At 39.3% G+C, this 27,233-nt stretch overlaps 1 protein-coding gene across 5 annotated transcripts in view; it reads right to left on the minus strand.

The window, feature by feature from the left end:
* Positions 1-206: 206 nt before the first annotated feature.
* Positions 207-27,233, minus strand: part of MKX (mohawk homeobox) — a 56,514-nt gene continuing 29,487 nt past the window's right edge. For 4 of the 5 annotated variants that reach the window (XM_048837802.2, XM_048837799.2, XM_048837798.2 and 1 more), the window contains exons 6-7: positions 2,916-2,949; positions 207-2,799 (exon numbers count right to left, since the gene is read on the minus strand). In XM_048837802.2, the coding sequence (XP_048693759.1) occupies positions 2,613-2,799; positions 2,916-2,949 (221 nt within the window). In that variant the 3' untranslated portion in view covers positions 207-2,612. The remainder of the gene's footprint in view (positions 2,800-2,915; positions 2,950-27,233) is intronic. The other variant, XM_048837803.2, reaches the window with a different exon arrangement.

Here is a 27,233-nt window from a genome sequence, read left to right on the forward strand (position 1 = left end):
GGGTGCACTCAGCTGCTACCATTCAGTCACTCGTCAAGGGGGCTACTAACAGATAGGCGACAATTCCCCTCCTCCCTCTGCTTATCACACGCTGCACCCCATTCTAACAACGCCATAGTACTGCACGAAAACAGAGAGAACATGGCATGCAAATGATGACTAATGAAAGAGAAATGACCATTTATTTCAAAAATGGCAAGATGTGGTTTGCAGTTATTTATTTTATTAAAATGGTTACATATGTTGAAACAAAAAAGAGCAATACTAATAATGTTTGTTTTTCCTACATCATAAATAATTATTGAGTCTCCATTAGCTGTTGGCTCAGCACTGATCATGATCCTTGTTATTTAAAAAAACCCACACACACATACAACCTATTAGCATTTATGTTTTTAGAAAACATTTAAGCAGCAACAGAAAAAAATAAATTAAAGAAAATTGTAACAAGAAATGATGCAAGTATTTGTTAATTGTAAAACCTACTTGATATGTTTTTTTCAGGCTATTCTTTGTGCTTTGATCGTTTAAAAAAAGACAAACACATGTTTCTAAAATGGCTTGTCTTCTCCAGTTTATCCCAGAGAAGTCACTGAAAGTACTTTTCATTTTTAACAATATGACAAATATTGTTGTCATTTAGTCAAATAAAAACACTGAGAATATATCTAACAGAATAGTTTGACAAGACAATCAATTTATTGTCACAAAATATTTAATACCAGAATAACTTATAATAGTATGAACAAGAGTGAAGTATTTACTTTCTGTTCTTAGTTACAAACTCACATTATTATGACAAAAATCCAGTAAGTCAGGTACCAAAAATTATTGTCATGGAATTCTAAATACATAATGATGCAAGTCAATAAGAGGTATACTTCAACTGTTCATACAGTCATGACATATGTTTCCTGCTTGGCACTTTATGTCAATGCAAATCAGCAATTTAGAAAACAAAGTAAAAATATATATGTACAAAATATTTCCATATCAATCATTTTCACTGTACCCTAAATAAACCCAACATAATAGTATGTTACATCGGGAAGTGTCCTAGAAGTCACAAAAAGGATATTTGCTATATATCTTGACTATTTTAGTGCAACTGGAACAGACTATGCTTGTAGGGTAGTTTCATTATTGGCCCAATCCTGCTTCCACTGAAGTATATGGGAGTTTTGCTGTCAATGTCAACATTCCAGGACCAAAGGGCGAGTAATAACAACTGATAGGTTACCCACAGGAAAAAATATCCAAACCCTGGGAACAATCAGCTCTTTTCCAGTTTTCTGTAACTGATTCAGTACAAATTATATTTGGCTTCACCATTGTTTATTCAAGCACTGGTTAGGATATTGTTGTACGATTCAAGAAAACCTTGTACACCAAACACAAATTTCTGCTTTTACATTGATTATATCACTCAATAGCAGTCAAGTTTAGAGACTTAAAATGTTATTTTTAACGCATGATTTAGCATTGACTTTAAACCCTCCTAAAATACATGCTGATATTTTTCAGTGTTTCATGTCCCAGATGTTTTTAATTTGCGTTTTAACTTGGAGTATATATAGTTTTGATTATGTCTTTTTTTCCATTGAAATGTGAATTGTCAATCAACTGTCCTTATTTGATACAGTATGTACAAAATAAAAGCATTTGGACATATTAAAGTAATAAGAGTTTCCATTGTGGAAAGTTATTGAGCTCCAGTACAAATAACAAACTGTACTATAGGTTTAGTTTGGTACCAGAAGAGATTGGTTTTGTTTATGTATATAACTACTTCAATAAGTCAATAGCAAAGCTTTAGAAAGATGAAATCCAAATTGACTGTACAGATGGTCTTGCTGCAACCTTCTCCACTATAAATCTCTAATGATCACAATGTCTGTGTGTACGTGTGCATTCAGATTAATTTGAATGACTGAAATATTCCTAAACCTGTATGTTTTCTACAGTATTGCACTTTTCAAAGGAGTTATTTTGGTATTTTAACACACTGCAGATACAGGTAAGAAACATGCACAACAACCTCATTGTCACTTTGACAAAACAGACTATACAATTTTTAATAATACTGTGGATTTAAAAAAAAACAAAACATTTTCATTAAGATTCGCCAGTCATCAATTTGAATAAGTCAAATACACAAAAATTCTCTCAAGGGCTTCCAGCAATAATGTGTTCAGCCCTAGACTGCTCAGGCTCACTTGAAATAATATACAAAGATTAAGGTTAATGGCATTGTCATTTTGAGGCATAACTGTGTTGTACTATGCCCACGTTATAGCTTATTTTTTGAAAGCAAGGCACTTATTGTTATAGCAATGCAGACATTTTATGCGCTCTTTGATTAACATAAAATAAGTTAATATTTTGATAAAAATGGACTTTATTTTATAATTTACATGCCTTTTATAGAAGCAATTGAACATTTTATTTAATACAATGAAAAAGTCTGGGTCTGAGAGTGCATTTTAATTTTTTAACTGACCATAATGTTAAAAGGATCTATTTTCAATATTTGCTTCATAGCTGTGGATCGGATTTTACTGAAAACCAATGCTGTGAGGAATGTCCATTTGACCAAAAAATGTAACAATTTCTCAAAACTGCTGAACTAATGGCACTTTAACAGTCTTTATTTCTGATATATGTGATGACTTTTGAATGATGCAGCTGGTAGTTCCCTGCAGTTTATCCTTTCCTTGGGCAAGGTTTGTTAGGGCCATCGCTGCATTGATCTCCTTCCAGTATGTTTCGTCTTTGCTTGTTCCTTTTCTGTTAGCTGCGCTAGATTCAAGCAACAACAAACATTTACATGTACAGATTACATTTCTACCATGACATGTGACCAGGGTACATATTGCACAGAAAAATTCAAATGGCAAAGACAGCCCCTCACTCACCTTTCACACTTGTTGGGTCCATTTTCCAAAGTTTCTGAAAGCAGAGAGAAAATCCTATTATTGTCCATTTTGCGCACAGTATTTCCCAAAACATACCCCCAAACCCAGCATTAAATTGGCTCCGGTGGAAATAAGACTACTTCTGAAATGGAGATTAGTCTTTGATTCAATTAGTTGTATAGATATCCAATGGGAGAGCCTGAAATACCGTGGACCAGATTCACTCAAGGGTCTTGGCCAGAAGGAACTAGCATAGACCCTGAGCAAGGCACCAGGTGACAAAAAGTCCACTTTGAGAAGCTATGGCCAGGTAAAGACACAGGGGTATCATAACCAGCAAGGCCCCCAAAGTAGGTAGCATGAATGGGGAAGGAGCTGCTCTCTAGGGATGAATTCCTCCTGGAGCACAGCGTACCAGGCTTGGGGGTAGATGTAGTTCTCCCAGCTTCACAAAGGTGACTCTGGCCCTGGAAGCTTACTAAAGGTTCTGGTGGGATGAAGCTAGATGTTAAAAAGAATAATCCCGAGGACGTCAGGGATGATAAGAAACATGAAAAAGCAGAACCACAGTCCTGTACGAATCTAAAGGTAAATTTTCTACAAAACAAAATTTCCACTGACAAGACAGTTTGTGGTTTTAAATGTGACCCTGACCCAGTTTGTAACTAAACCACAAACAGGGATTTAGAAAGGACACATATTTACATAAATAACAAACACACATGATCAGTAGCCTTTAGTGATTTTGTTGTATCACAGGCATTTTCTCCTTTGCCCCATCCAGGCGATCCTTTTCAGAAAAATTCTGTGAGGGGAAGGGAAAGTTGCATCAGCATATAGAACATTATATGTGATTATGCTATATCCTGCAGTTTCCAGGGTGCACCAAGTGGCGCATATAGCCCTGTGAAACATCTGCCAGGCAAACCAAGCGTTGGGGGGCAACTTGCCCCATAGCAAATGACACCCTTGCCCACTCAAGAATGACAATTGTTCATTCAAGGAAGTTCTCCACAGTAACAGACGTAAGTGGATTTCCAATTAGGCACAGTAGGCACATGCCTAACAGTGCTGGCATCCCCTGTCTGTGTCTGGATTCCAGAGAAGACATATTTGAGAATCAGGCTGATCACTGGTTGCCAGCTACCACGATAATGCCAAGGATGATCTTTTCTTTAAATAGAGCTTCCATCTGAAGGGATCCCAGAACACTTTACAAACTTTACGAGGTAATTGTGCAAACTATATATAAAGAATCACTTCATCCGCCACTGGAATGCAGCCACTTCTGTCATGAAACCCAGCATATGTTTATCAGCACAACACAGCACATAGCTATATTCTATACCAGTTCAGGGTAGGAAGTAAAGAATATGATATCTAGCTGACATTGCAGGAGAAAAGTAAGCTGGCAGGAAATAATTAAACGAGTTAGAATTTGGCTAGTGTGCCAAACTTTAACAAATACCCTCTCCTCTTCCGAAGTGCCATGAATTTCATAAATCTTCCCAAGTGGTCAGGGACCTGAATTTTCTATGTCTTTCCAAGATGAAATGTACAAAAGCACAGTGCCCACTAGCAGTATTTTAGGATATTGCTTCAGTACTGGTCTCAGCAGGGAAAATGTGCGATCTGTACTGAGAGAGGGAGTCACAGAGAGAAGAAGAAACATTTGATTTGGTGGGATGTACTGAATCATCCCAGTATAACAAAAGGCCACCTGCTTAACCCTGTACCTCCCTGTATATTCTTTTCTTCTGATTCATTTATTTTCTTTCATTTTAAGAGGATAGGATGGGGGTGAATATGCCCCACCTTGTAAAAAACCCTGTGTGGGTAGGTGTACAAATAGAAACGGAAAAAATAATGAATGTCACTGCGATAAGAACACACACTCACTCAAGCATCTGTGAGACTTTTACTTTAGGAAAACATTCCTGTGAACAAAAAAATTGCTTGTACAAACATTTGAGGAACATGGCCATGAATGGTGATCAGTATTCCAATTCCACTGTTGATTTCAATGAGTATTTGCAAATCTTTTTTAGGAGTGTTCATCTAGATATAAATGAAAGTGACTTGCCCAAGGTCATATCAAACCAGTACCACAGCCAAAAAATAGACTCTAAGGGCTTGTCTACATGAGAAGTTTAAATTGCACTAATTTTAGCTAGAATACACTCAAATAACTTGCATTTATGCAACGCAATTCTAGTCCTCACTCACCGACACTTACCATTACATAATGCTATTGTTTTAAATAAAAAATAACTCTTTAACTCAGTCAGGTTTTGTTTTAAAAAACAAATAGATGTACTTAAAATGTTTGTCTCTAAAATTGCACTGTAACAGAAATATCATTGATTATTTTGCAAAGTTCTTGCTAACAATTGATAAAAGAGAAAGATTGTATAATGAACTCTGAAAACCTTTAATTTCCAGGGTTGTGGCCCTTTTTGCTGCCAAAATTCCTTTGCTTCTACTCCAAGTTTCTACTGCACTTCTTGTCTTGCACTTCTATAGTAGCCAAGAATCTCAAAGCACTTTACAAAAAGTATTAATTAAGCCTCACAACAACCCACTGAGGTTGGTGGGCACTGTCTCCATTTTATAGATAGGGACAATGCAGCACCAAAAGGCTAATGACGCCGTTCAGCCAGGTGATAAGTGCCTTTACCTCCCCCTGATGTCAAGGGGAATTGAGGGTCTCTAGGATTGCTCAGCACCTTGGAAGATCAAGTCTTTAAAATGACTGGACCAAATTCACAAAGCAAAGCTACATTTTGCTTGTTGTTCACCTCTCGTAATTTGTCCTGCTCCGTCTCTCTGAGTATTGGGCATAATGTCTTTTGACATTCTATGTATCTGAATACCAACTAATCAGAATATTTTAACTGCAAAGGCAACACATTGGTGAAAACAACTTCTGAATGTAAAAAAATACCCACAGGACGCTGTATTTCTGAACAACAAAGGAGATGGGGATCTTGAATGCTGAAAGCCAGAATATACAATGTATTCCTGAAAATGGTGTTGTTTCCTAAGACAGATCCTTTTCAGTCGCAATGGTAAAAATGGCATGACACTGGCACTGAATACTGTCCTTGACAATGGTATTTGCAAGGACTGAATTAATAATGCTAAACATATGAAATCCCATTGACCATACCGAGGTGAGCACTTGGTCATCAGCAATGTACAGAATGAGCATTTTAAACTTGACCTATAACTACTATAAAATAGACTTGAACTGCAGATCCCAAATTTGACCAGTACTTTATTCAGGAGAGCAGGGATACCCCAGATTTACCCTATTTAGTAGCCATGAGCCTAGGAGCTATCTTAATTTGCATAAAGTAGACCTGATTGCAGACATCTTTCTCTAGAGGCCCGGCTCTCCTTTTGGTTCCATCAAGATGGAGCAATACATACTGGGAGCTTTAGCCTCAATGAGCCAAGCTTCTTTACTAAAAATTAATAAAGGCTGCATTGTAGAGGTCTCTAGTCCACATTTGGCTTTGGTATTGTATTTTGGTTACCAACCCTGTGTAGCTTGATAAAGGAACAAGCCAATATCATGTCATGCACTATGTACAGTACTACCAAATTATAGGACCTCCATAGCACTTTACATATGAAAAGCACTGTATAAACAACTATGTCTTGAAGAAGAACTCCAAAGTTCGTCTCTCTCACCAGCAGAAGTTGGTCCCATAAAAGACATTACCTCATCTACCAGGTCTCTCTAATATCCTGGGACCAACACGGCTATACCAACACCGCATATAGAAAAGAAGTACTTGTGGCACATTAGAGACTAACCAATTTATTTGAGCATAAACTTTCGTGAGCTACAGCTTACTTCATCGGATGCATACTGTGGAAAATACAGAAGATGTTTTTATACACACAGACCATGAAAAATTGGGTGTTTATCACTATAAAAGGTTTTCTCTCCCCCCACCCCACTCTCCTGCTGGTAATAGCTTATGTAAAGTGATCACTCTCCTTACAATGTGTATGATAATCAAGGTGGGCCATTTCCAGCACAAATCCAGGTTTTCTCCCCCCCCCCCCCCCCAAAACCCACTCTCCTGTTGGTAAAAGCTTATCTAAAGTGATCACTCTCCTTACAATGTGTATGATAATCAAGGTGGGCCATTTCCAGCACAAATCCAGATTTTTTTGTGATAAACACCCATTTTTTTCATGGTCTGTGTGTATAAAAACATCTTCTGTATTTTCCACAGTATGCATCCGATGAAGTGAGCTGTACCTCACGAAAGCTCATGCTCAAATAAATTGGTTAGTCTCTAAGGTGCCACAAGTCCTCCTTTTCTTTTTGCGAATACAGACTAACACGGCTGTTCCTCTGAAACACTGCATATGTAAGGATAAATATATAGCAATAAATACTATATGACAGGCACCTGCAGTCATTATCAACTGCATAACACTGTCTACTGAATTCCAAATATCACATTTTCTAAATGTCCTCTAGTTTCAGCTGCATTCAATATTCTTCTTCTGTGTCCTACTGAAAAGGAACTGGATTAAGTATCAGAGGATGATGCACTTCAGTGAGGGGAGCAGTGATTTCTGTGTACACTTTGGAAAATACTTCAGGGTCCTTGGGGTGAAAGACAATTAAACAGCAACAGTCAGAAATGCCTTTTTATTATGTGTTTGTACTGTGTCTAGCACAGGGGACGCTGGCCTACAACTACCACAACATAAATAATAAATAATTATGACTGTTGTTGTTTGTTGTTGTTGTACCTTCCTTTCTGCTGTTCCTTTCTGCTCCCAATTACACAAGCACTCAAGAGGGTTAGATTTTATTGGCCAGAAATGCTTCATTCTGTTCCCACCATGCACCCAAAGAGACCAGCTCAGCTGAATATTTGTTCCCTGTTGTTTATAGCAGGAAGTACCAATAAATCTCCTACCAATGGGATCCTATATACCTTTCCATTAATAGAAGTGTTCAGTATAGAGTAAGCATTAAAACTATAGCATTCAGTGCCAGGATTATAGTTACTGGACAATAATAGCTCTGTAATGCAGTATGGTATTTTTCAGGAGTCACATAATTATCATTATTAATACATCACACATATAGTATATTCTGTTTTTCATATTCAAAGTTCTGTAAAAGTATTAACTCATTAATAATCCTGACAACACACTCGTGAGGTAACTGTTATTATCTTCATTAGAACAGATGGGGAAAATGAGACGCAATGTACTGAAGGTGACACTATTCACTCGAAACTCGTCAACTGCAAAAGAAAAGTTAAAAGTCATATATTTTCGCTACTATGCCTGCCCTGAGCCCTCCTGCCAGTTTTAGTACTTTCATCGCACAGTTGCCTATTTTAAAAATATTTTTTCTCTCCCTTGCTACTGCATGAAAGACCCACACAAACTGAATAACAGACTGCACAAGGGAAACAGTGAAACTGGCTAGACAGAACAGGCTGTCACATACACTAAGTCAAACTGAGGAAAGAGCAAGGTTTTTTTTCTCCAGTGTCTTTCCATTACATTTATCTTAGCTGTTACTTGTAACGATAACAGGCAAAACTTTTACAGACAGATATGTGGTTTTTGTAAGTTGACGGTGTCCCTTTACATGGCTTGTCCGATGCCCCAGAAGGAATTGGTGTAAAGCCAGGAGAGGAATACAGGGGCATTCCATGCAACTAGGACAGACCCCAGCAAACTAAGATCTCCTTATTTTGACATGCTTGCAGCAGTTTCAGTTATTTTAGAAACACTCATAGGCTTGTCTAGTTATTTCAGTCTAGCCTCCAAATATGGAAAGAGGCTGGAATTTAAGAACAAAGCTTTCAATAATATAAATTACAGCTACAGCTTAGTCTTCATTTTGACCTGACAGTATTATTCTTACAGCACACACTTGTGCAATTATGAACAGCTTCACCAAAGTTCCCTCTAGTGAGCAGCTAATGAAAAAACGATCAATTATGCTGCGTCCTGTTAAGGGACGCACATCCCCCTTCCCTCCTATTTTATGAAATTTATAAAAGGATCATGCAGAATTGCAGTATTTATGTGCCAGACCCTGCTTTTTTGTTATCATTTAGAATATGCAGAGCAAATGGAGCTTACAATTCAAAGGAAAAGGGGTGTGTATGAGAGGGTGGAAGAGAGAAAAAGAGAAGGTTACAGATTACATAGTGAAAACAAACCAACATGGAAATTAAGACACAGGAAGTCACTCTCATGTGACTGAAACATATTTAGAATGTATAGATTCCTTATGAATTTTACATTCTCTATTCCAAAAATAAAGACAACTCTGATCAAAAGGGGCTCTTTGTCCCCAAATCGTGAATACTGTAAAATATTTGCGGGGTTGATAAAAGGCCGTGTATAACTATCTTCATTTTAAAATTGGCAACAGCACTCGACTGTTTCTCTTTCCTCCTCTTGTGCACTGTGTTTTGTTGGTTTGGGAGACCCTGGTTTCACATGTGTTGACCAGCATTTTCAAAACAAGCTAAAGAAAGAAACAGAAGGAGGAAGAGGGATGAAGAATAATAGGAGTCAGTTGAATGAAAAATAAAGTTTACATGTGTATGTAAATTAGTGGTGATGTGATATAATTCTCCAGGTTACAGACATATCTTGATTGTATAATGCTTTTCAAACCACAGTTTAAGGGTACATGACTTAAACAGCAGTGTGAGAAAGCAGAGGGGAAAGCTGGGTTAAGTGGGATTAATATTATTATATTAATTTACATCAATATAGCTCCTTTCCTCCCAGTAGATCCCAAAGTAGACCCATAAACCAATCAACATCACTAAAAATCCAGCCACCTCTGGAGGACGAAGGTAGCAAGCAATCAGCGTAGAGCATGCTAAGCCACAGAAAGGAGAGACAATTGTAATCATGAACACTGGGCCATTCTCCTGCTCTTACAAAGAGTGTCATTTAATATCCACGCAGAGCAGGCAGTACCTTCTGAAAGACCCGAACTCAGTAAACAGCCGTTCATCTACCTTGAGTGGAGGAAATGTGAGTTGACCCGCCTCGGTGCTCAATCTATGGGGACTAGGTGTTACCGTTCTGTTCCTTAAACCAACATACTTCTTTCTGAAGGACAATTCTGTTCAGCTAATGGGCCATTCTATCAAACAGCTTTATAGAGCATTTATGATCATCTTCTGACCCCAGAAACTGGTGCAGAGTTCTTCAAAAAGCCTTTTCCCTTTGTGCTCCCCTGTTCCATGTCTCGCTGATCTACAGAAGCCCCATGACAGATAAATTATAGAGGGAGGAGGGTAGAATGGAAATCTCACTCTGAATCTGACTGCAGTATATAGCTTTTTTTTCTGCAGTGGAGAAAGTCCAACATCCTCTCCCCCCCCACAATTTCCCCATCATAAGAAACAGAACTGCTCAAGGCAGTTTACAGCCTTGAGAATCTGGCCTGTCTCCACCTGGAATCAGAATTAAATGTTTCTCCCATGGGGAATTTTCTATCTGCTTTGTGGACAGGGTTGATCAAATTTTGAACAGACTGGCTGCCGCTGACAGAGTTATTTGCGTCAGGCCAGGGGAGAAGCACTGGTCGACTTACTGCCAGTTTGCACTGCCAGAAGTGTTGGGGAGTATCAGGCTATGACCTGTGACCTGGACCCACATCCATCCTACCGGTATAATCTCCTGAGCACGTACTGGGTTCACACTTGGCAGAAATTTGTCAATACCTTATTTTGTGGAGCTGGAGGAGGAAAGGTGCCAGAAACTCTCAAATGAATGACCTCTAGCCCCATGCTCAGAAGACCAATTCTTTAAATTGTTGTTTTCACTGATGATTGCCCTCTCTGTATGCTACAAAAGGTTACTGAGAAGGCTGTGATGAAGTAGCTCCAGCAACACCTTGCCTCGACCCCTTTCAATCTGATTTTAGATCTGGCTACAGTACAGAGCCTGAACTGGTCTTCCTGGCTAATAATCTCTTTCTGTCACTGGACAAAGGATACAGGTACCTGTACTGTCCTTCTTAGATCTGTCAGCTGCTCTCAGATTTATCTTTGGAGCCTGGCAGCGGGAAGAGAGTTGTTTGAATGGCCCCATTACTGCTTTATGCAGAGATTTCAGAAGGTGGAATTGGGACATTTAAATATAGATTTGTATTTATTTATAGGGATTTTTTGCTGAGAGGAGTTGCTTATCTGCTCTGATGGTTCTCTCATATAGGTATCAAAATCTGTCACTTCCCCTCTCTTGATTCAAATGTATATGAGGTCACTGGAAGAGAGTGAGATAGTGTGGGTGCAGTGCCAACAATATGCTGATGACACTGGGTATGGAGGTTATTGCATATAGGCCTTACCAGTTATTCCTATATTTGCCAACTCCAGACTGAATAACTGCAATGTTCTGTGCATGGGAATACCTCTGTAGACCACTTGAACTTCAGCTAGTGCAGAAGCATTTTATTTAGATGTTTTTTTCATTTGGATCATATTATACCTATTCTCCACAGACTGCATAGGCTACTAGTTTGTTTCAGGGTGCAAACCCAGGTGTTGGTATTGATCGATTCTTTAAAGCCCTATATGGTTCGAGTCTTGCCTGTTTCAGAAATCACCTTCTTTTGTGCACCCAACTCACAGTTTGGAACAGTGCTGCTCTGGATTATCATCCCTAGATTTGAATGGCTGGGACAAGGCATTCTCAGTGAAACCTTCACTTCTGGAATTTGCTTCTGGCTCTGGAACATCAGACCCAAGTGTGTTAACCTTCAGGGATTGGTACAAGGCCTATCTACTCACTCAAGTCACTGGAGACACAAGAGCTTGAAGTTTTCCTCTGTGGAGTTTATAACAGAGAATGGGAAGCGTTGATCTTGGTGGAGAGTTGTCAGCAAATGGAGAATTGTGTTACGTTCTTTTGGGGCCTGATCCAAAATTCACTGAAGTCAACGGGAATCTTTCTTCATTGACATCCCTAGGCTTTGGATCAGGCCCTTCCTTTGTAATTAATTATGTTGCATATGAAGGGACTACAAAATATCTTGTATTGACTGGAGGAATGGACCAGATGATCAAATAGGGCTTTTCCATCTTGAACTGTTATGATTTATAATGTAAACTAAGAAAACTTCATTTGTCAAGCAGTGGGGAGGGGAATAGGAGAGCTAAAGGAGGGAAAGAAAAGAGGAGAATGGAGAAGAGAAGGAAAAAAGGTAAAGGAGATTTTAAAAGGGGGAGTGGGGAGAGAGTGAGAGTACATGAGGAGAAAGGGAGTAAGAGGTAAGAAGAGAGGATATTTTCTGGATGTATTTCTTTATTTTTAATATTAAAATATCCCCTTCCCAGCCAAGATCCTCAAGTACTGCAGACAGGCATGTTCAGATTTTCACTCTATTTGAAAAGTATAACTAGGAGTTCTTAAAGATTAAAACAAGGCTTTTAAAATAAAAAAAGTTAAAGTTAAATGCAGCCAGGGTAAGCTCTCTTATACTGCATGGCAAGCCCCAATTGTTTTTCATTAAAAGTGAGGGATAAAGGAGTGGGTTTCAAAGTCATTTTTCAACACTGTGTTGACACTATGGCAGTAAAATCAGATTTTGTTATGCTAGTTGGCTGTGGGTTTGGGAGCAGACCCTACACGCACGGTATAATATTATGATATAAATGCATACACACAGGATGTTTTCAGACTCCTGCCACAGAATTCACAAAAATGTTGCACAGAACTCCAGGGACTCTGCTCATAACCATTCCCCTGAGCTGTCCAGTTCCCCCACACCACAGTCAGCCCTCCCCAACAACAACAAAACATATTTATACAAGGTACAAAAGTCATTTAAGCTGCAAGATGCCCTATTGTCAGGCCATACATCCGAATTTCTAACCCAATGCCAGAACTGATTCCAGGGAGTACTTATCCAGCATTACAGAGTGAAACATGCAAGTCAGAAGAGGGAAAGGACTTAATTGTTTCTCTCTCTCTTGCATACACCTGATTGAGGAAAAGGTAAAGAAGTACTTGACAAACTGACATGACCTTTCTAAATATAAATCCACAACAAAATGTTCATTTCAAAGCACAATGGGATGTCAGCAATAGTTTTTACAGCTAAATGTTCAAAAGAGTCACCTAAGTTGTGCCTAGACATTTATATTACCTATGCAATCACACAGGAAAGGCTTAAAACAAGGCTTCAATGGTGCATAAGCATTGCAGGGGCGAATTTCACCCATATACAGAGAACCTTCATATGCACACATTGACCCACCTGTCACAGCGCTTTTGAACCAGCCTCAAGAGGGGAAAGAGCTTAATAGGGCCCCCAACAACTTGTTTCAGATCAGAGAAGGGCAAACAACAGATTTCTCAATTCAGTGGGAGTTCCAAAACACAAGGAATAATTGTTTTGAGTTGACCTGAAAGGAAATGTTTTTGAAATTTCTGGTGAACCAAAAAGTTGGAAAAAAATCTGTTTGGGGCTGAACTAAATGGTTCATTTGGCCCAAAACAAAAGGCTTCAGTTTGACAGAAATTCATACACGAAAAGTCATTTTGAATAAAAAAAAAATCAAAATGCTTCATTGCATACATTTCACAACAAAATGTTTCAATTTTTTCAGAATTTTGTTTTCTTTTGATTTTAGCAGAGACAATCTGGCAAATTCAAGGGAGTAGTTTGGTGCCTTAGTCCCCCGGGAATCTAGCCCAGAGTTCCTGTGTGACGCTAGGCAAGTCACTTAAACCAACATCTCACAGGGGGTCACTGATTGTGTGTTCCTCATTTTCTGAGCACCTTACTTGGGACCCTGGGGTCTGATTTACAGAAGTGCTGAGCATTCACAGCTGCAACTAAAGTCAACGGGAGCTGTGATTTGAGCACATAAAATGCTATATAATACTAAGTACCCTGAAAAATCAGGTCCTGGGCATCCCAAACTGGACACCCAATATTAGGGGATCTCTCTATGCCTCAGATCCTCATCTGTAAAATGGAGATAATACCACACCCATTGTCTCACAGGGATGTGGTGAAAATAAATTCATTAATGTTTGTGAAGCACTCAGATACTATAGCGATAGGTGCCATAGAAAACCCCTGAGGAAACCAACAATTCTGTTTGAGTAGCATGCAATAAATAAGGCCTATGGCCACTCATGATGAGGAGAAACAAAATATTGAACAGCTCTTCATTAAGTGAGCACCATCCATCTTATGTACCAAATGAGGCAGGGGTCTTGTGGAAAAAACGGTATGGCCCAGTCTCCTCCCATCCCAACTCCCAGTCCCCGTTTCCACACACACATCCAGGCTCCTTGACCCAATCTACTCCTCTCCCCTCCCCTTGTCTGGGTCTCGGCGAGACAGTCTCTCTGCTCTCAGTTCAGGTGCCTGCACCCCAACCCAACACAGCCCACAGCAGCCTAGAGATGCAACTGCAGGGAAAGTCCTGCTCCGTCCCAGTGTGCACAGAATCTTTGGAGTATTTAGCTTCTAAAATCCAAGCAGTCTCTACTTAGAATGTGCAAATCACAATTTTTCAAAGGCTTATAACTTTGCCAAATTTGGATGGATTTTCACGGTGTTGGGAAAAGGCATATCTTTGATACAAAGGCTACCCTCATACCAAATTTCAAGTCCCTTCTCCTCCTCTGCTCACCACAACTCAGTTTACCTTTAACTTCTTGTCTATTATACGTTTCTTCCCAAATCCAAATATTCCCAGACACCTTCCAAACAACAGGCCCTTGGAGATTTCCACAAGCTGGAAGGTTTGTCGATGTAGATACTATGCTTTCAAAACCATTAAATGAGTGAATGAAAAAGAATACAGCAAACAAGATAAAGGAGGGAAGAATACTGCAGCAAAAGGAGTTCACAAATTTTGTCCAGAGTTCAGGAGAAGCAGAAATTCCTCTGCTCCTCAAGGTCTCCAACCACCTGCCTGTATCTCTCCCTACAGATGTGAGGAAGGTGGAATCCCATGTGGAGTCTAGCATGGTGCAATTTCAGTGTGCTGTCAAGAAACTAATCTTTGAAAGAGCTCTCAAACCCAGCTATGGTGGTGGGTGTGGTATCAGGAGACAGATAGCTTAGCTTGTGTTCTTGAGGAGTAGAGGAATCTTTACATTTTAAATGTCAACTCACTGAAAGTTGTAAAACAGATGAGGCCATTTTATTCCAGTATAGTGTCTAATGTGCGGGAGGTCTTAAAACAGTGGTAGATAGATTTGTATATGACACTGTGAAGGCTTTGGATCCGAAGAGCTGTGAGGAGGAGAACTGAATGGTTCTTTCGGCAAAACATTTGAAACTGTCTAATGAGGTGAATGAGAATAAAGAGAACTAAACAAATATTTGTACTGAATGCCTTGTCAGAACTGGGAGATTGCTTCTGATATGATCTATACTTCTAATGTTATTGTTTCTCACAGGCTTACAGACATGGTAGATGTTTGTTGGCTACTAAATCATTCTTTAAGAATGTTGGCACCATTCCTAAGCTTGACTAGTCTAAATGAGAAGAGATTTGTTACACAGTAGATACTGATGCTTTGAAAGAAAGTGGTCTTGAAGAAACTAGCTTTCAGAGGAGAGTTGAGGGTGTGATCTAGTGGTAAGAACATTGGTCTGGGAGTCGGGATTCCTGGGTTCAGGTCTGAATTATGCTTCTGACTGTGTGACCTGGGCAGCCTCCCAGTGGCATAGCTGATCTATTTGTATAATGGGTATAGTAACTGCGGAAGTTCAAACCCAATGGCATTTGGGGGTTTGCAGGAGACTTACATTACTTTAAAATGTGTTTGAGGAAAAGTTGCAGAGTTTTGTCTGTTAACACTGACATAAGACATGTACGGAAAGATTCTGCCCTCTCCTGAAATCTACACAGCATAGGAAAAAGTTGGGAGAGTGGGAAAGGGCCATCAGGCAGCAGCTTCTGACTTACAGCTGGTCAGAAATTTTTCGTCAAAATCTTTTTTCAATGAGAAATGTTGTTTTTATCAAAATTGAAACATTTAAAAATGTGTTGATATCAATGAAAATTCCTACAGAAAAAATATATTTCAAACTGGACAACAAAATTGTTTCCGAAAATTCTGCAACACTTGAATTTTTCAGAAACTCCATTCTATGGGAAATATTAAAAATATTTGATTTTGTTCTGAGCCAAACTGAAAACAAATTATGAAATGTTAAAATTTTCTACCGAACAGAAATTCAGACCAGCTCTATTACAACTTCATTTTCAAGCTCCCCTGGCCTTAGTCTAGGGGCTGCTCTAAGCTATGGTCCCTACAATGAATTAGACACCTCTCATACCCCTCTTCATTATGCTCCTTATTTTCCCCAAGCATGCCCTCAGAAACAAGAAGGGGGCAGTTGGTGCAGGAGTCAGCTCCATCATCCCTACACCATCAGAGAGTCCCCACTGCTAAGCATTGCAAAGTGGCTGGCTCTTAGTACAAATATCCACTGTTCAAATGTGAAATGTCTCTATGAACAATTCGTTCACAAGAACAGGAATTTTTACAAAGTCAAACACTGAATAGAGCAACAGAGGCTCCCAACGTGCAAAACTCAAACAAAAACGTAAAATCATTTTCAAACAGAGAAATGAAAAAAACCCAACATCTAAAACAAAAAGGTTATTAATGGGGTGTTGTTCTGATTAGCTCTAGGACTGTCTGTGCTCTAAATAAAAATCACTCTCTTGATTGGGTGAGATGATTCAAAAAAATTATTTCATTTGAAGAAACTGTATTGCCCATTTGAAACCGTAGGTGATAAAACAATAGTACATGCCCTTGTTACTATAGTTTCCCATATACCAGCACAGCCTCATCTACCTGACAGGGAGACTGTTTCAATCATATTTATTATTACATATGGTTCTCAGAAAACTGTTCATTGCCCTGCCCAATGCAAACTAGTCTACAACTGAGTCTGAAAAGCGATGCGCATCAGTGATTTCCATTGAAGTCTAGCTCCGTGACTGGGGGTCATCACCCCTTCGAATCAAGTACCGTGTTATCAAAAGCAGCACCTAACAACAATGTCTTGAAACTAGATCTAAAAACTGGATATGATTTAAAGTCTTTGAAAGTCCATTTGAATGTCTTTTGACAGTCATAACAATCACTCCTACTGTTGTATAAATCAAAACTTTTTGTCTAAGTAACCAGAAATTAGCTATTTAATTTTCAGCTAAGCTTCTACTACTTCATTTTTTTCAGGACTCTTTGAACTGATAAGTAATGTGACCTTTAAAATCAAATTTGTAACAAGGAATTCTATTTAAGCACTTGATAATATAAACATGGTAAATTACCACATGAATATATTTTTAAATTGTGCCACTCTCTCTAGGAGAAGATCAAGCTATATTTTCTTTTTGTACCTTGAGGCAAAACAGGTGTTGTGGAAAATGTTTATCAAAAAAGGTAGTCTTAGAAACCCAGCCAAAAATTTGTCTTCATGTTTTCATGTTATTTTAAGAATGCTGAAAAGTGTGTGTGTACACACACACACGCACATATAATTTCATACAGAATCTTAAATATGTTTAAGTTCTACAGAAACAGTAGAAAGTTTTCTTTCACATACATTGAATTTTAAATTAGTGTGTAACTATGTCTTTAGCTATGTTATTGTTCCTTGTTTCAGCAGATTATTTCAGATGCACTCCACTATGAAACCACTCTGATTCCTAAACAATAGAAATGATGCCCTCCACCAGGTATATGCATATTGTTTATTTCTGTTGCAAAGAAAAATTTAAACAAACCAAATGTCCAGTCAACACTTACTCATTTGAAACAAAAAGAATTCTCTCTCTCATTGAAAGCAGATTGTAGTGAAGAAGCAGCAGTCTTCAAGGTTGTATGATGTTGGCAAAACTAAAAAATGCTTGTAGTCCAACTTGTTTATGTTCAGCTGTGTTTACTTAGTCTTAACTCGACAAAGTCTGCCTCTAATTATACATAGCAGCCATTGGCCCACAGATAAATAGATATTACACAAACGTTTGGAGGGAATGACGTTTAGCCACTATAATTATTGGAATAATTTACTCTGTATCCTGAACTTAAAGCACCAAAATGATTCATAACATTTTTGGGATCCAAACATAAATATTTCCACTTAACAAAGTGATTGATCTCTATGACCTTTATGAATTTACATGACATGTTACTCACAAACAATAATTCTATAGTTAGGAATCCTGCATGTTTGTAAAAGGTGATTTTAGGTAGAGGTAGGGACTGATTCGAAGTGAGGTCAATGGCAAGACTCCCATTGGCTTCAGTGGGCTGTAGCCCAGAATTTGCAATGCAAACTGAAAAGAATGTCGCAAGAGAGATGACTTTAACTCAGTGTTAAAAGACATCTCTGTAACATAACAACATGCATGCAAGTATATATTGCTCAGTTATCTCCAGAGAATAAACCTCAGATTAAAGCTTATGTAAGCTTAGGTAAGAAGCAAAACCTCATTGCAGTGCCTAAGTTACATATGTGTATTGCATATTAAACATGTATTATTTACTTTGCTGGCTGTTATTTATACAATGAAAAATTAACATACATTGCTCACACTCTTGGATGCTATAATCCAAACTCAATTTTCTCTTTAGATCAGGCAGATTTTGGTTTGATGATATTTACATATAATGCTTGTAGTTAAGTAGGCCTAGTTCTTCTTTGAAATCAACAGGAATTTTGCAACATTAAAGATATTATTTGGTCCATGTATTTTGTATTATAAATTAGTAATTTGAATAAATAAATAAATTATAATCCTTAGCTCTCATTCCCCCACTGATACCCTCTCCTATTGCTAAACCTGTACCAATCCCCACAAACATACCTGAAGAAGAGGTTTGACCTCAAAAAGTGAGACATGCCAGAGACTCTTTGAAGTCCACTAGGGACTTCAGTATTGCTATTGATTTTAATGCAAGCTGCTCAGATATTAGGATGGTGGGTAGGAGAGTAAACTGTAGATGGGGTGGGGGGGTGGGAAGAGAGACAGAGAGAGATTATTGGATTTTATAAAATTAACATGCTTTTGAAAAATTATCTTTTTGATCAGAATATTAAATAAAGAGACAGCCACTGATGCAATAAAAAGCATATGGTATTGATATAAGCAGCTTGTCTACCTCTGACATCTAAAATATTCCGTTTAAAGAAAATTAAGACACTTGTTTACACAGATCTAGCTCTGTGTTTACAAAACTAAAATGAATGTTTCTAGATGGGACGATTATACCCCAGTCATTTCCTCTCATTTTGCCTTGATTCACAAATGAAAATTGTTATAAAAAATGGAATGTGTTTTTGGATGTGGGTAGCTGCAGAGACAGAAAACAGATTTTTATCATGTGGAACAGCACAATGAATTCTTTCTTTTGAGGCTATTTTCTTACAGAGACTTTATATTAAGACCTTATTAGGTTGTGATGCAAATCTGCATGCGTTCAAGAGTGTACCAATTACTCAGAACTGAAGAAGACTCAAAGACCAACTGAATCCAGGAAAATGAAGCAGCACAGAAATCTCATCATCAGCCCAACCACATGACAAAAACAGAGGCATCTCCAAAGTCACTGATAGAAATGCCTGCCAAAAAGAGAGACTGCTGCAAGAAAAATAACTTTCACAGCTTGATATCTAGGTCTTGTGACTGCTGTCCAAACAAGGAGTAGAAGTGGTACTATATAATGTGGCAGAGTAAACAGAACCACCCACTCACAACCACAGATAGCATTTTTAATCCAGATAATTTATTTCTTTTAAAAGTGATATTTTGGGGCCAGGGAAGCGGGAAGGGAGAACAAAGGTTCTGTTGATGTTCTATTTAAGTTTAAAATTATATGGATAGTCTGATCTGCCATGGCATACATTTATACACTTGGATATACATGTAAAATGAATTATATGGGAATGTAGGATTTGCCATGCCAGATCAGACTATTGGACCATCTAGTGTGATGTCCTTTGTGTGCCAATAGCCAATACTTGATGTTTCAGAGGAAGGCTAAGATCCTGTAATGCTCCTTACCAACTGTCCAAAGCCTGTGGAATGGGGTAGGTGAATTTTCTTCCTGGGCCTTATAGATGGCAGTCTGAAACGTCTTAAAACAAGTTTCAGAGTGGCAGCTGTGTTAGTCTGTATTCGCAAAAGGAGTATTTGTGGCACCTTAGAGACTAACAAATTTATTTGAGCATAAGTTTTCAAAAGCTTATGCTCAAATAAATTTGTTAGTCTCTAAGGTGTCTTAAAACAAGAAATTCAATTTGCAAAGGTGACAGAAAAGGAATTATGGGGTAAAGTTCAAAATATTTGGAATATTGGGTCAGAGATGCATCCAAACATGTCCAAACCACCTTACAGTAGGCTGAAAATTAGGCTACAAATTTGAAGACATGCCTCTGTGAGAGATTTCCAATACCTCCAGGTTTGGGTTCGGTTAGGCCAAGAACACTGTGAGTACAGCATTTGTCATAGTATTTCAGCACATCCACTTCCTGCCAAAATCAGGAAGTGCAGACGTACTGGAAAATTAAAAGAAAAAAAAAAAGAAGTCTACTGAGCCTTTTCCAAACTCCAAATAAGATCAGATTTGTTTTAAATTTTGAGCAAAGACTTGTATCAATTCTTATTGTATCCTGAGCAGGTCATACCAATCCTTAGAGAAAAAGTGTGCTTACTTTGATCCCATGTTACATGTAAAAACAGTGCAGACATGCAGTGAGTGGACTCACAGGTGCCTGCCAGAGGCTGGGTGGTGAAATACATTTCTTAAAAGCATGTCCTTTTATGGAAAGTGCTGTTTAACGAATGATGCCACCTTTTCATTTACTCCATAGGAAGGTTGACATTTTCTATGCTTGCCTAGATTTTTTGCCTAGATTTGCCCCAGTGAAACCCCAGGCCTTCCCCAACACTTCTACCAGTTCTCTGCCCTCTCCAGCATTTTCTCTTCCTGTCTCCTTCCCCCAACACTTCCCTTTCCTTTTCCTCCTCTTTTTCTCTCCTTCCCAGTGCTTATTTCCCATTCCTTTCTTCCTTTTCCTAATCTCTATCCTTCCCCATCAGCTTCTCACTATTCCTTATTATCCATTCCTTATCTGCCTCCTGGCCACAATGCCTTTTTCTCCACCTCTGTTCTTTCCTCCTTCTCTTGCCTCTTCCCCCACTTCATGATATCACAGAGATGAACTGACACAGCAGGAGGCACAAACAACATGCTACCTGAAGAGTGAGGGTAAATCCTGTAAGTTCACAGTCAGTGCTAAAGTGAAAAGTATCATCTAAAAAAGACATGATCACATCTGAATAAAATGAATAGGGAAGTGTTATTTATCCCTTCTGTGATGGGGCGCCTGCCCCGCACTGGCCCTGAGAGAGTTAAAAACAGCCTGGGGAGGCTGAGTGGCAGGCAGCCAAAAGAGTGGCTGCGGGGGAAACAGCCAATTAGGATGGCAGCTGCAGACAATTAGGCGGTGGCTGGACCAGCAATTCAGGGCCCAGCCAGTCCATATAAATGGAAGCTGCAGACCAGAGTGAGTTAATCTGCTGCAGGGAGCCCTGGGGAGAAGACTATCTTCCTAGAGGGCTACAGAGAGACCAGCATCTGGGGAAGGACTGGTGCTAGCAGGGACCGGAAAAGTTAGGGAGAGCTCCTGATGGGCTGCCAGGACTTACAGGCTTGAGGACCTGCGAAGAGGGCAAAGGAGCTGGAACCAGAGGCAGGAGCAGAGGGAAATGAGGCTCCGTGGAAGTGGCCCAGGGAATAGAGACAATGAGCTGGAAGGAAGAGGCAGCAGGAAGCTGCTGTCTGCAGGGTCCTTGGGGTGGGGCCTGGAGTAGAGGACAGGCTTACCCCCACCACTAGCCGCTGAAGGAGCAGCCTGGCTGTGGACTACCAAGCCGCTGTGAGGAGTGGCTCGACTTTTGCTGGAGGAGTCCCCAGGAAGGGGAGGAAGCCGGATGGTGGCATGGCCGGAGGGGCTGTACCACGAAGCAGATGCTGAGTGAAAGGAGCCATAATGGGTCTGCAAGTGGAGGCGAGGACGGGAGAGCTACCACCACCTGAGGGTGCATGCACTGGGACTAGAGTGACCAGGCAGCAAATGTGAAAAATCGGGCCAGGGGGTGGGAGGTAATAGGAGCCTATATAAGAAAAAGACCCAAAAATCAGGACTGTCCCTATAAAATCGGGACATCTGGTCACCCTAGCTGGGACCAAGCTAATTCCCATAATGCCTAGCAGGAGATGCCAATGTGGTGAGTGACCCCGTGACACCTTCCCATAACACAAGAACAAGAGGTCACCTAATGAAATTCATAGGTAGTAGGTTTAAAATGAATAAAAGGAAGTACTTTTTCACCACAATGCTCAATCAGTCTGTGGAACTCGTTGTCATGGAATGTTGTAAAGACCAATGTATAATTGGGTTAAAAAAAGAATCAGATAAGTTCATGGAGAACAGCTCCATCAATGGCTAGACCAGAGATGCAACCCAATGCTCTGGATGGCCCTAATCCTCCAACCACCAGAATCTGGTACTGGATCAATCAAAATTGCCCTGTTCTGTTTATTCCCTCTGAAGCATCTGGCACTGTCCACTGTCAGAAGACAGGATATTGAGCTAGATGGACCATTGGTCTGACCCTGTATGGCCATTCTTATGTTCTTAAAACAGAAGTAAAGGACTACACCACATAGTGATAGCAATGGGAATTAAGCACACGAATCAAGACATTATACACACTTGCTACCAATTCCTTATGCTGGAAAGGGAGTCTTGATTGTGTACAGGATTGTAACAAAGATGTATCCTAAATCAATACCCTGGATGGCCATGGAATAAGGGATTTTCTTGCACTGGCCACAACAAATTAGCGTTGAAAACAACAGTTCAGATAAAATAAGATACAGCCTCAACCTTCACCCAGGATGGAACCTACCACAACCCAAACCTTTGCTGAGGTTCAAAAGTGTTAGACAAAGCTTTTTTTTTTTAAAAAAAGAAAAAATTGTTAACTTCTACACTCTCCCATTTCTGCTGGGTCTTACAGCAGAAACATTAAAATACCACAAGAGAGGTTACTTGTGTGGTGTTTAGGACCAGGCCAACACCATAAAGTAGTGGAAATCTTGTGAGGCAGCCTTTTTGTCTTAAACTTCAAACAAAGGAGGAATCAGACTCACTCCTGGCTTAACTTCACTTGAATCAGTAGAATTACACCACGAATTAACTTGGCCCAGGAAGGTCAGAAAAATATAATATGCACTGAACTTCTGAACCTTTTGAGGTCTGCCCATCGCTACAATAAATATTTAATCTCCATTAGAAACAGGCTGAACAAAAGACATGCGTAAAGGAATCATGTTTGTACCCAATACACTGGAAACTACTCTGGAACATTTTTTTCATGGTGAAAATATTACCCCTGTAACACTGCCAAGCCTTAAGTTCTGTTCCATCTCCAGCTGGTGATACTTGGGCAAGTTAAATCAGTCTAAGGACTAGTCCAATGTGCACACCCAATTTTTCAAAATTTTATCTGTTTTCTTTGCCTCACCCCTTTTATTTCACTCGCATGCTTTTTTGCTGCTGCTGTCTTTCCATCCTCTCTTCTGTCCCACTGCCTGCAAGGTGAGCATACCAATTCCATGTAAGGAACATAAGGGAGAGAAGCATTGCATGATTTTTTCTGTGCACAGTAACTTGCACAACATTTGATAATACACAGGGATTAAGTCATTCATGAATAGGGCCCAAAGGGAGGAATAACTCCAGAAAAACAACCCTCCTTACTGGTAGAACAGCATCCAGAAATTCAGTCATTACTGCCACAGTTACAATTTGTAGTCTGTCTGGCAAAGTAAGGAATCTAACTGCAGGCTCTGTGGTTTAAATAAAATGTATCTACAGCAGTTTGGATCGATGTTTAAAAATGTTCCATGTTATTTTAGTCCAAGGACAAGCTTTTCAAATTAAAAGAAAACTTTGGCTTTAATTATAGATTAAAAGTGAAAGTTGTTTAAAAAGAATGTGTTTTCTGAACAGAATAGTTACAGAAACTGTTTGAAATTTAAAATTCATTCTCCTCTCCCAAGTGTGAGGCAATATTACCCATAAATATTTAAAGCAAATGTGTGAAAGTAATTAATTTATGAACAATATTTAGGATGCTTTTGCCATTACTGTCGTGGATCATTGGCGTAATCTTACTTTTTCCAATGTTTAAGTTTTTATGCTGAAATAAATGTAGGATTATTCCAGACTACAACGACGCCACAGCAGGAAAATTTACCTACTTTTCTTGATTAAAAATATTTACTGTTAGGTATATGCAATGTAGCATGTCACCACTACACACATTAATGTAAGGGTCTCATTCCAGATCCAAGTATTGGCAATGTGGTCTCAAAATAGTTAGGTGCTATAATGGAGAAGCTGCTACTCTTGGGATGATTTTCAGCAACAATGGCCCATCTGAAAATCATTAGTGCATAGCAGTGGATTTTCCACATGTTCATATGCTGGACAAGCAGGTTGCCCTTGAAGTATTGTTCCCTAGGGGAAGAAGGAAAACCTAGAGAAAAGTATTCTATTGTCAGATCACTATTTAACTATAGCCAGACAAAAATATGGTTAAGCATTCAGTTAGCTGTGCCAGACTGGCGACAGCTAATGAAGATGACAAAGGACTGAGATTCAGAACAAAGAAGGCTAATGGAAGGAGATTTCTAAAAAAATAGAAATAGGACTAAATATGTAAATCTCTCGTCTTTCATAGCATTGACCTTTATTATTATAAGGCCAAAACTTTGGAACGGGTATTCTCTTTTTTTGTGGAATAGCTCGGTATTTGAAGTACCAGCTAGAAATGATTGAAGTAACCCTAAATAAAAAGGGTAAGAAAACATCTATGTAGTATTTGACATTTAATGCCCCATTAATCGATAATTTGGCTTGAAGGAGAAAAAAAGTTGGCAAAAAGGAATGGAATTAATTCTTTAGCTCCTTGTTTTTACTTTAAAAATTCCCATCAGGCCCCACTTAAACAAAGAACTCTAGTTTTCCACTGAAAAGACAAAAAGAAAATCTTGCTCTAGTATGTCCTGCCACATGCTTAACTACACAGTAAAATAGTATGTACTTGGATTCCAGTCACATTTCAGAAGTGTAGTATTTATTAGCTACTCTGTTGCCAAGTTCCACTATTATCATTTTATTATAACTAAGGTATATTTTTACTAACTAAATTATATTTAGCTCTTTAGTTTAAGCACTTGTAGTTTTGAAGGTACTGGAGTGTAACAATATGCCACATATAGATGATACACAATATATCACAGGAAGTTGAAGTTTTATTTTTCTTGCTCTCTATAAACAATTACTATGTGTTTGTGGTCCTGGGGCATTCGACTTTCATAAAGCTCTACTGAAGCTCTAAAGACGTGTAAGGTTCTGCAGAGCATGTCCCTCAGACTGAGCCAACCTCAAGCTGAGCTTGGCAGGGAGGAAGGGGGTAGCTCGAGGGGGGACAGGGGGGAGCTTCCAGGTGCAAGGGGATGAGGCTTAGTGGGAGGGTGTTGAGGGGGGGGGTCGGGTCCAGATGCACGGGGGTTGGGCAGACAGGGGGAGCAGATCCGTGTACAGTGACGCCTCCCACCACCTACACACCCAGAACCCTCCCTCCACCGAGCCACTCCACATCAGGAGCCCCCCGCACCCAACCTCCCTCCCCCCATATAAGTCCCACAAACTGCCACCCTGCCGAGCCTCACCCCTGCCTCATGAGTTCCCCCGCACCCAGACCTCCCACCCCACTGAGCCCCAACCAGCTGCACCTTGACCCCCCTACCCCACCAAGATCCACTCCCCCAGCCCCAGCTGAACTCAAACCACCTTCACCTGGACTCCCCTGCAGAGTCTCATTCCACCTGTACTCAGAACTGCACACCGAGGCCCAATGGATCCAGCTTCTCCCCCTGTACCCAGACCCTCCACCAAGCTGCCCACACCCAGATTGTGCCACACAGAACCCTGGTACTCTTGAGAGAATTCCGCACCAAAAAAATAAAAAAATTAAAATGTTGCAAAGTTCTGCATATTTTAATTGTCAAAATAACACAGAAAAGCAATAACAATATAATCACACCATTTTCAATTATTTTGGTAATTTATTTCAAAACACTTGTCAGCAAATAATTGAAAATGGTGTGATTGTATTGTGTTATTTTGACAAAAATGCAGAATTTTAAAATATTGTGCATAGAAATTTTAATATTTTGATGCAGAATATTTAATTAGAATTCCCTCAGGAGTGTACTACACTCTTTACTTAACTCCAACTTTCATTTACTTGAATGGATGTTTGGGGTAAGGAAGAAAAGCAGGATTGGGCCTATAATAGGAACACTTCATTGTAATGGTGAAGCATAATAACCTGGGGAGAGGAATAAAACATCAGGGCAAGATTTCCTAACCAATAGCATTTCCTTTAGCTTTAGGAATGCTAAAGGAAATGTTCTAATGGGTAACAATTAAAATGATCCTAGCTGAAGTAGTTAAATAAGCAGGAAGACAATGCAATTGACTTTAATATTGCAGAAGGTGTTATCACAATAGAGAGCCAAATAAATAAATATGCAATATAGTGGAGTGCACTAATTACATGTACAAATTCAATCTCCTGAAATGTCCAGGGTTCCATAGCATTTCTCATATATTTCCAGTTCGAAAGTGTTACTAAATATTCAATACCGTTGAGAGTCGATAATGATGATGGTATGACAATTACACCAACAAATATTACTGAAGGATGAGGACTCCAAGTTGTATGACAAACCAATGATATACGTTATTCCCATGAAAAGAAACTAAATGAACTAAACTGTGCTTTCATTTACCCCTGTACAACCACATGGAAAACAATGTTTTTATTGCTGTGTTTTTACTGCTCTCAGGAACTCCACTGAAGTCAATGAATGTTTTGTCAGCAAAAAATATTAAAGGACTAAACCTTCCGTTACGTGATCTTATCTGACAATCCAAGTAAGTTATTAATATTATGTCCTAATCAATGGAGACACCATCTAAGCAACATAAAAGAGAGAAAAGTAGGAGAGCAGTGAATTTTAGTGCATCGCTGTAATGCATAATATACCACCAACCAACACTGCATTCACCTGAAATGTGGGAGTCTCTACTCCAAATCAAACAGAGTAGAGATTTGAAAACAGGTCTGCCAAATCTCAGATGAGTGCCTGGCCATTGGC

Source organism: Caretta caretta, chromosome 2 (assembly GCF_965140235.1).
Source record: "Caretta caretta isolate rCarCar2 chromosome 2, rCarCar1.hap1, whole genome shotgun sequence".
Taxonomy (NCBI): domain Eukaryota; kingdom Metazoa; phylum Chordata; order Testudines; family Cheloniidae; genus Caretta; species Caretta caretta.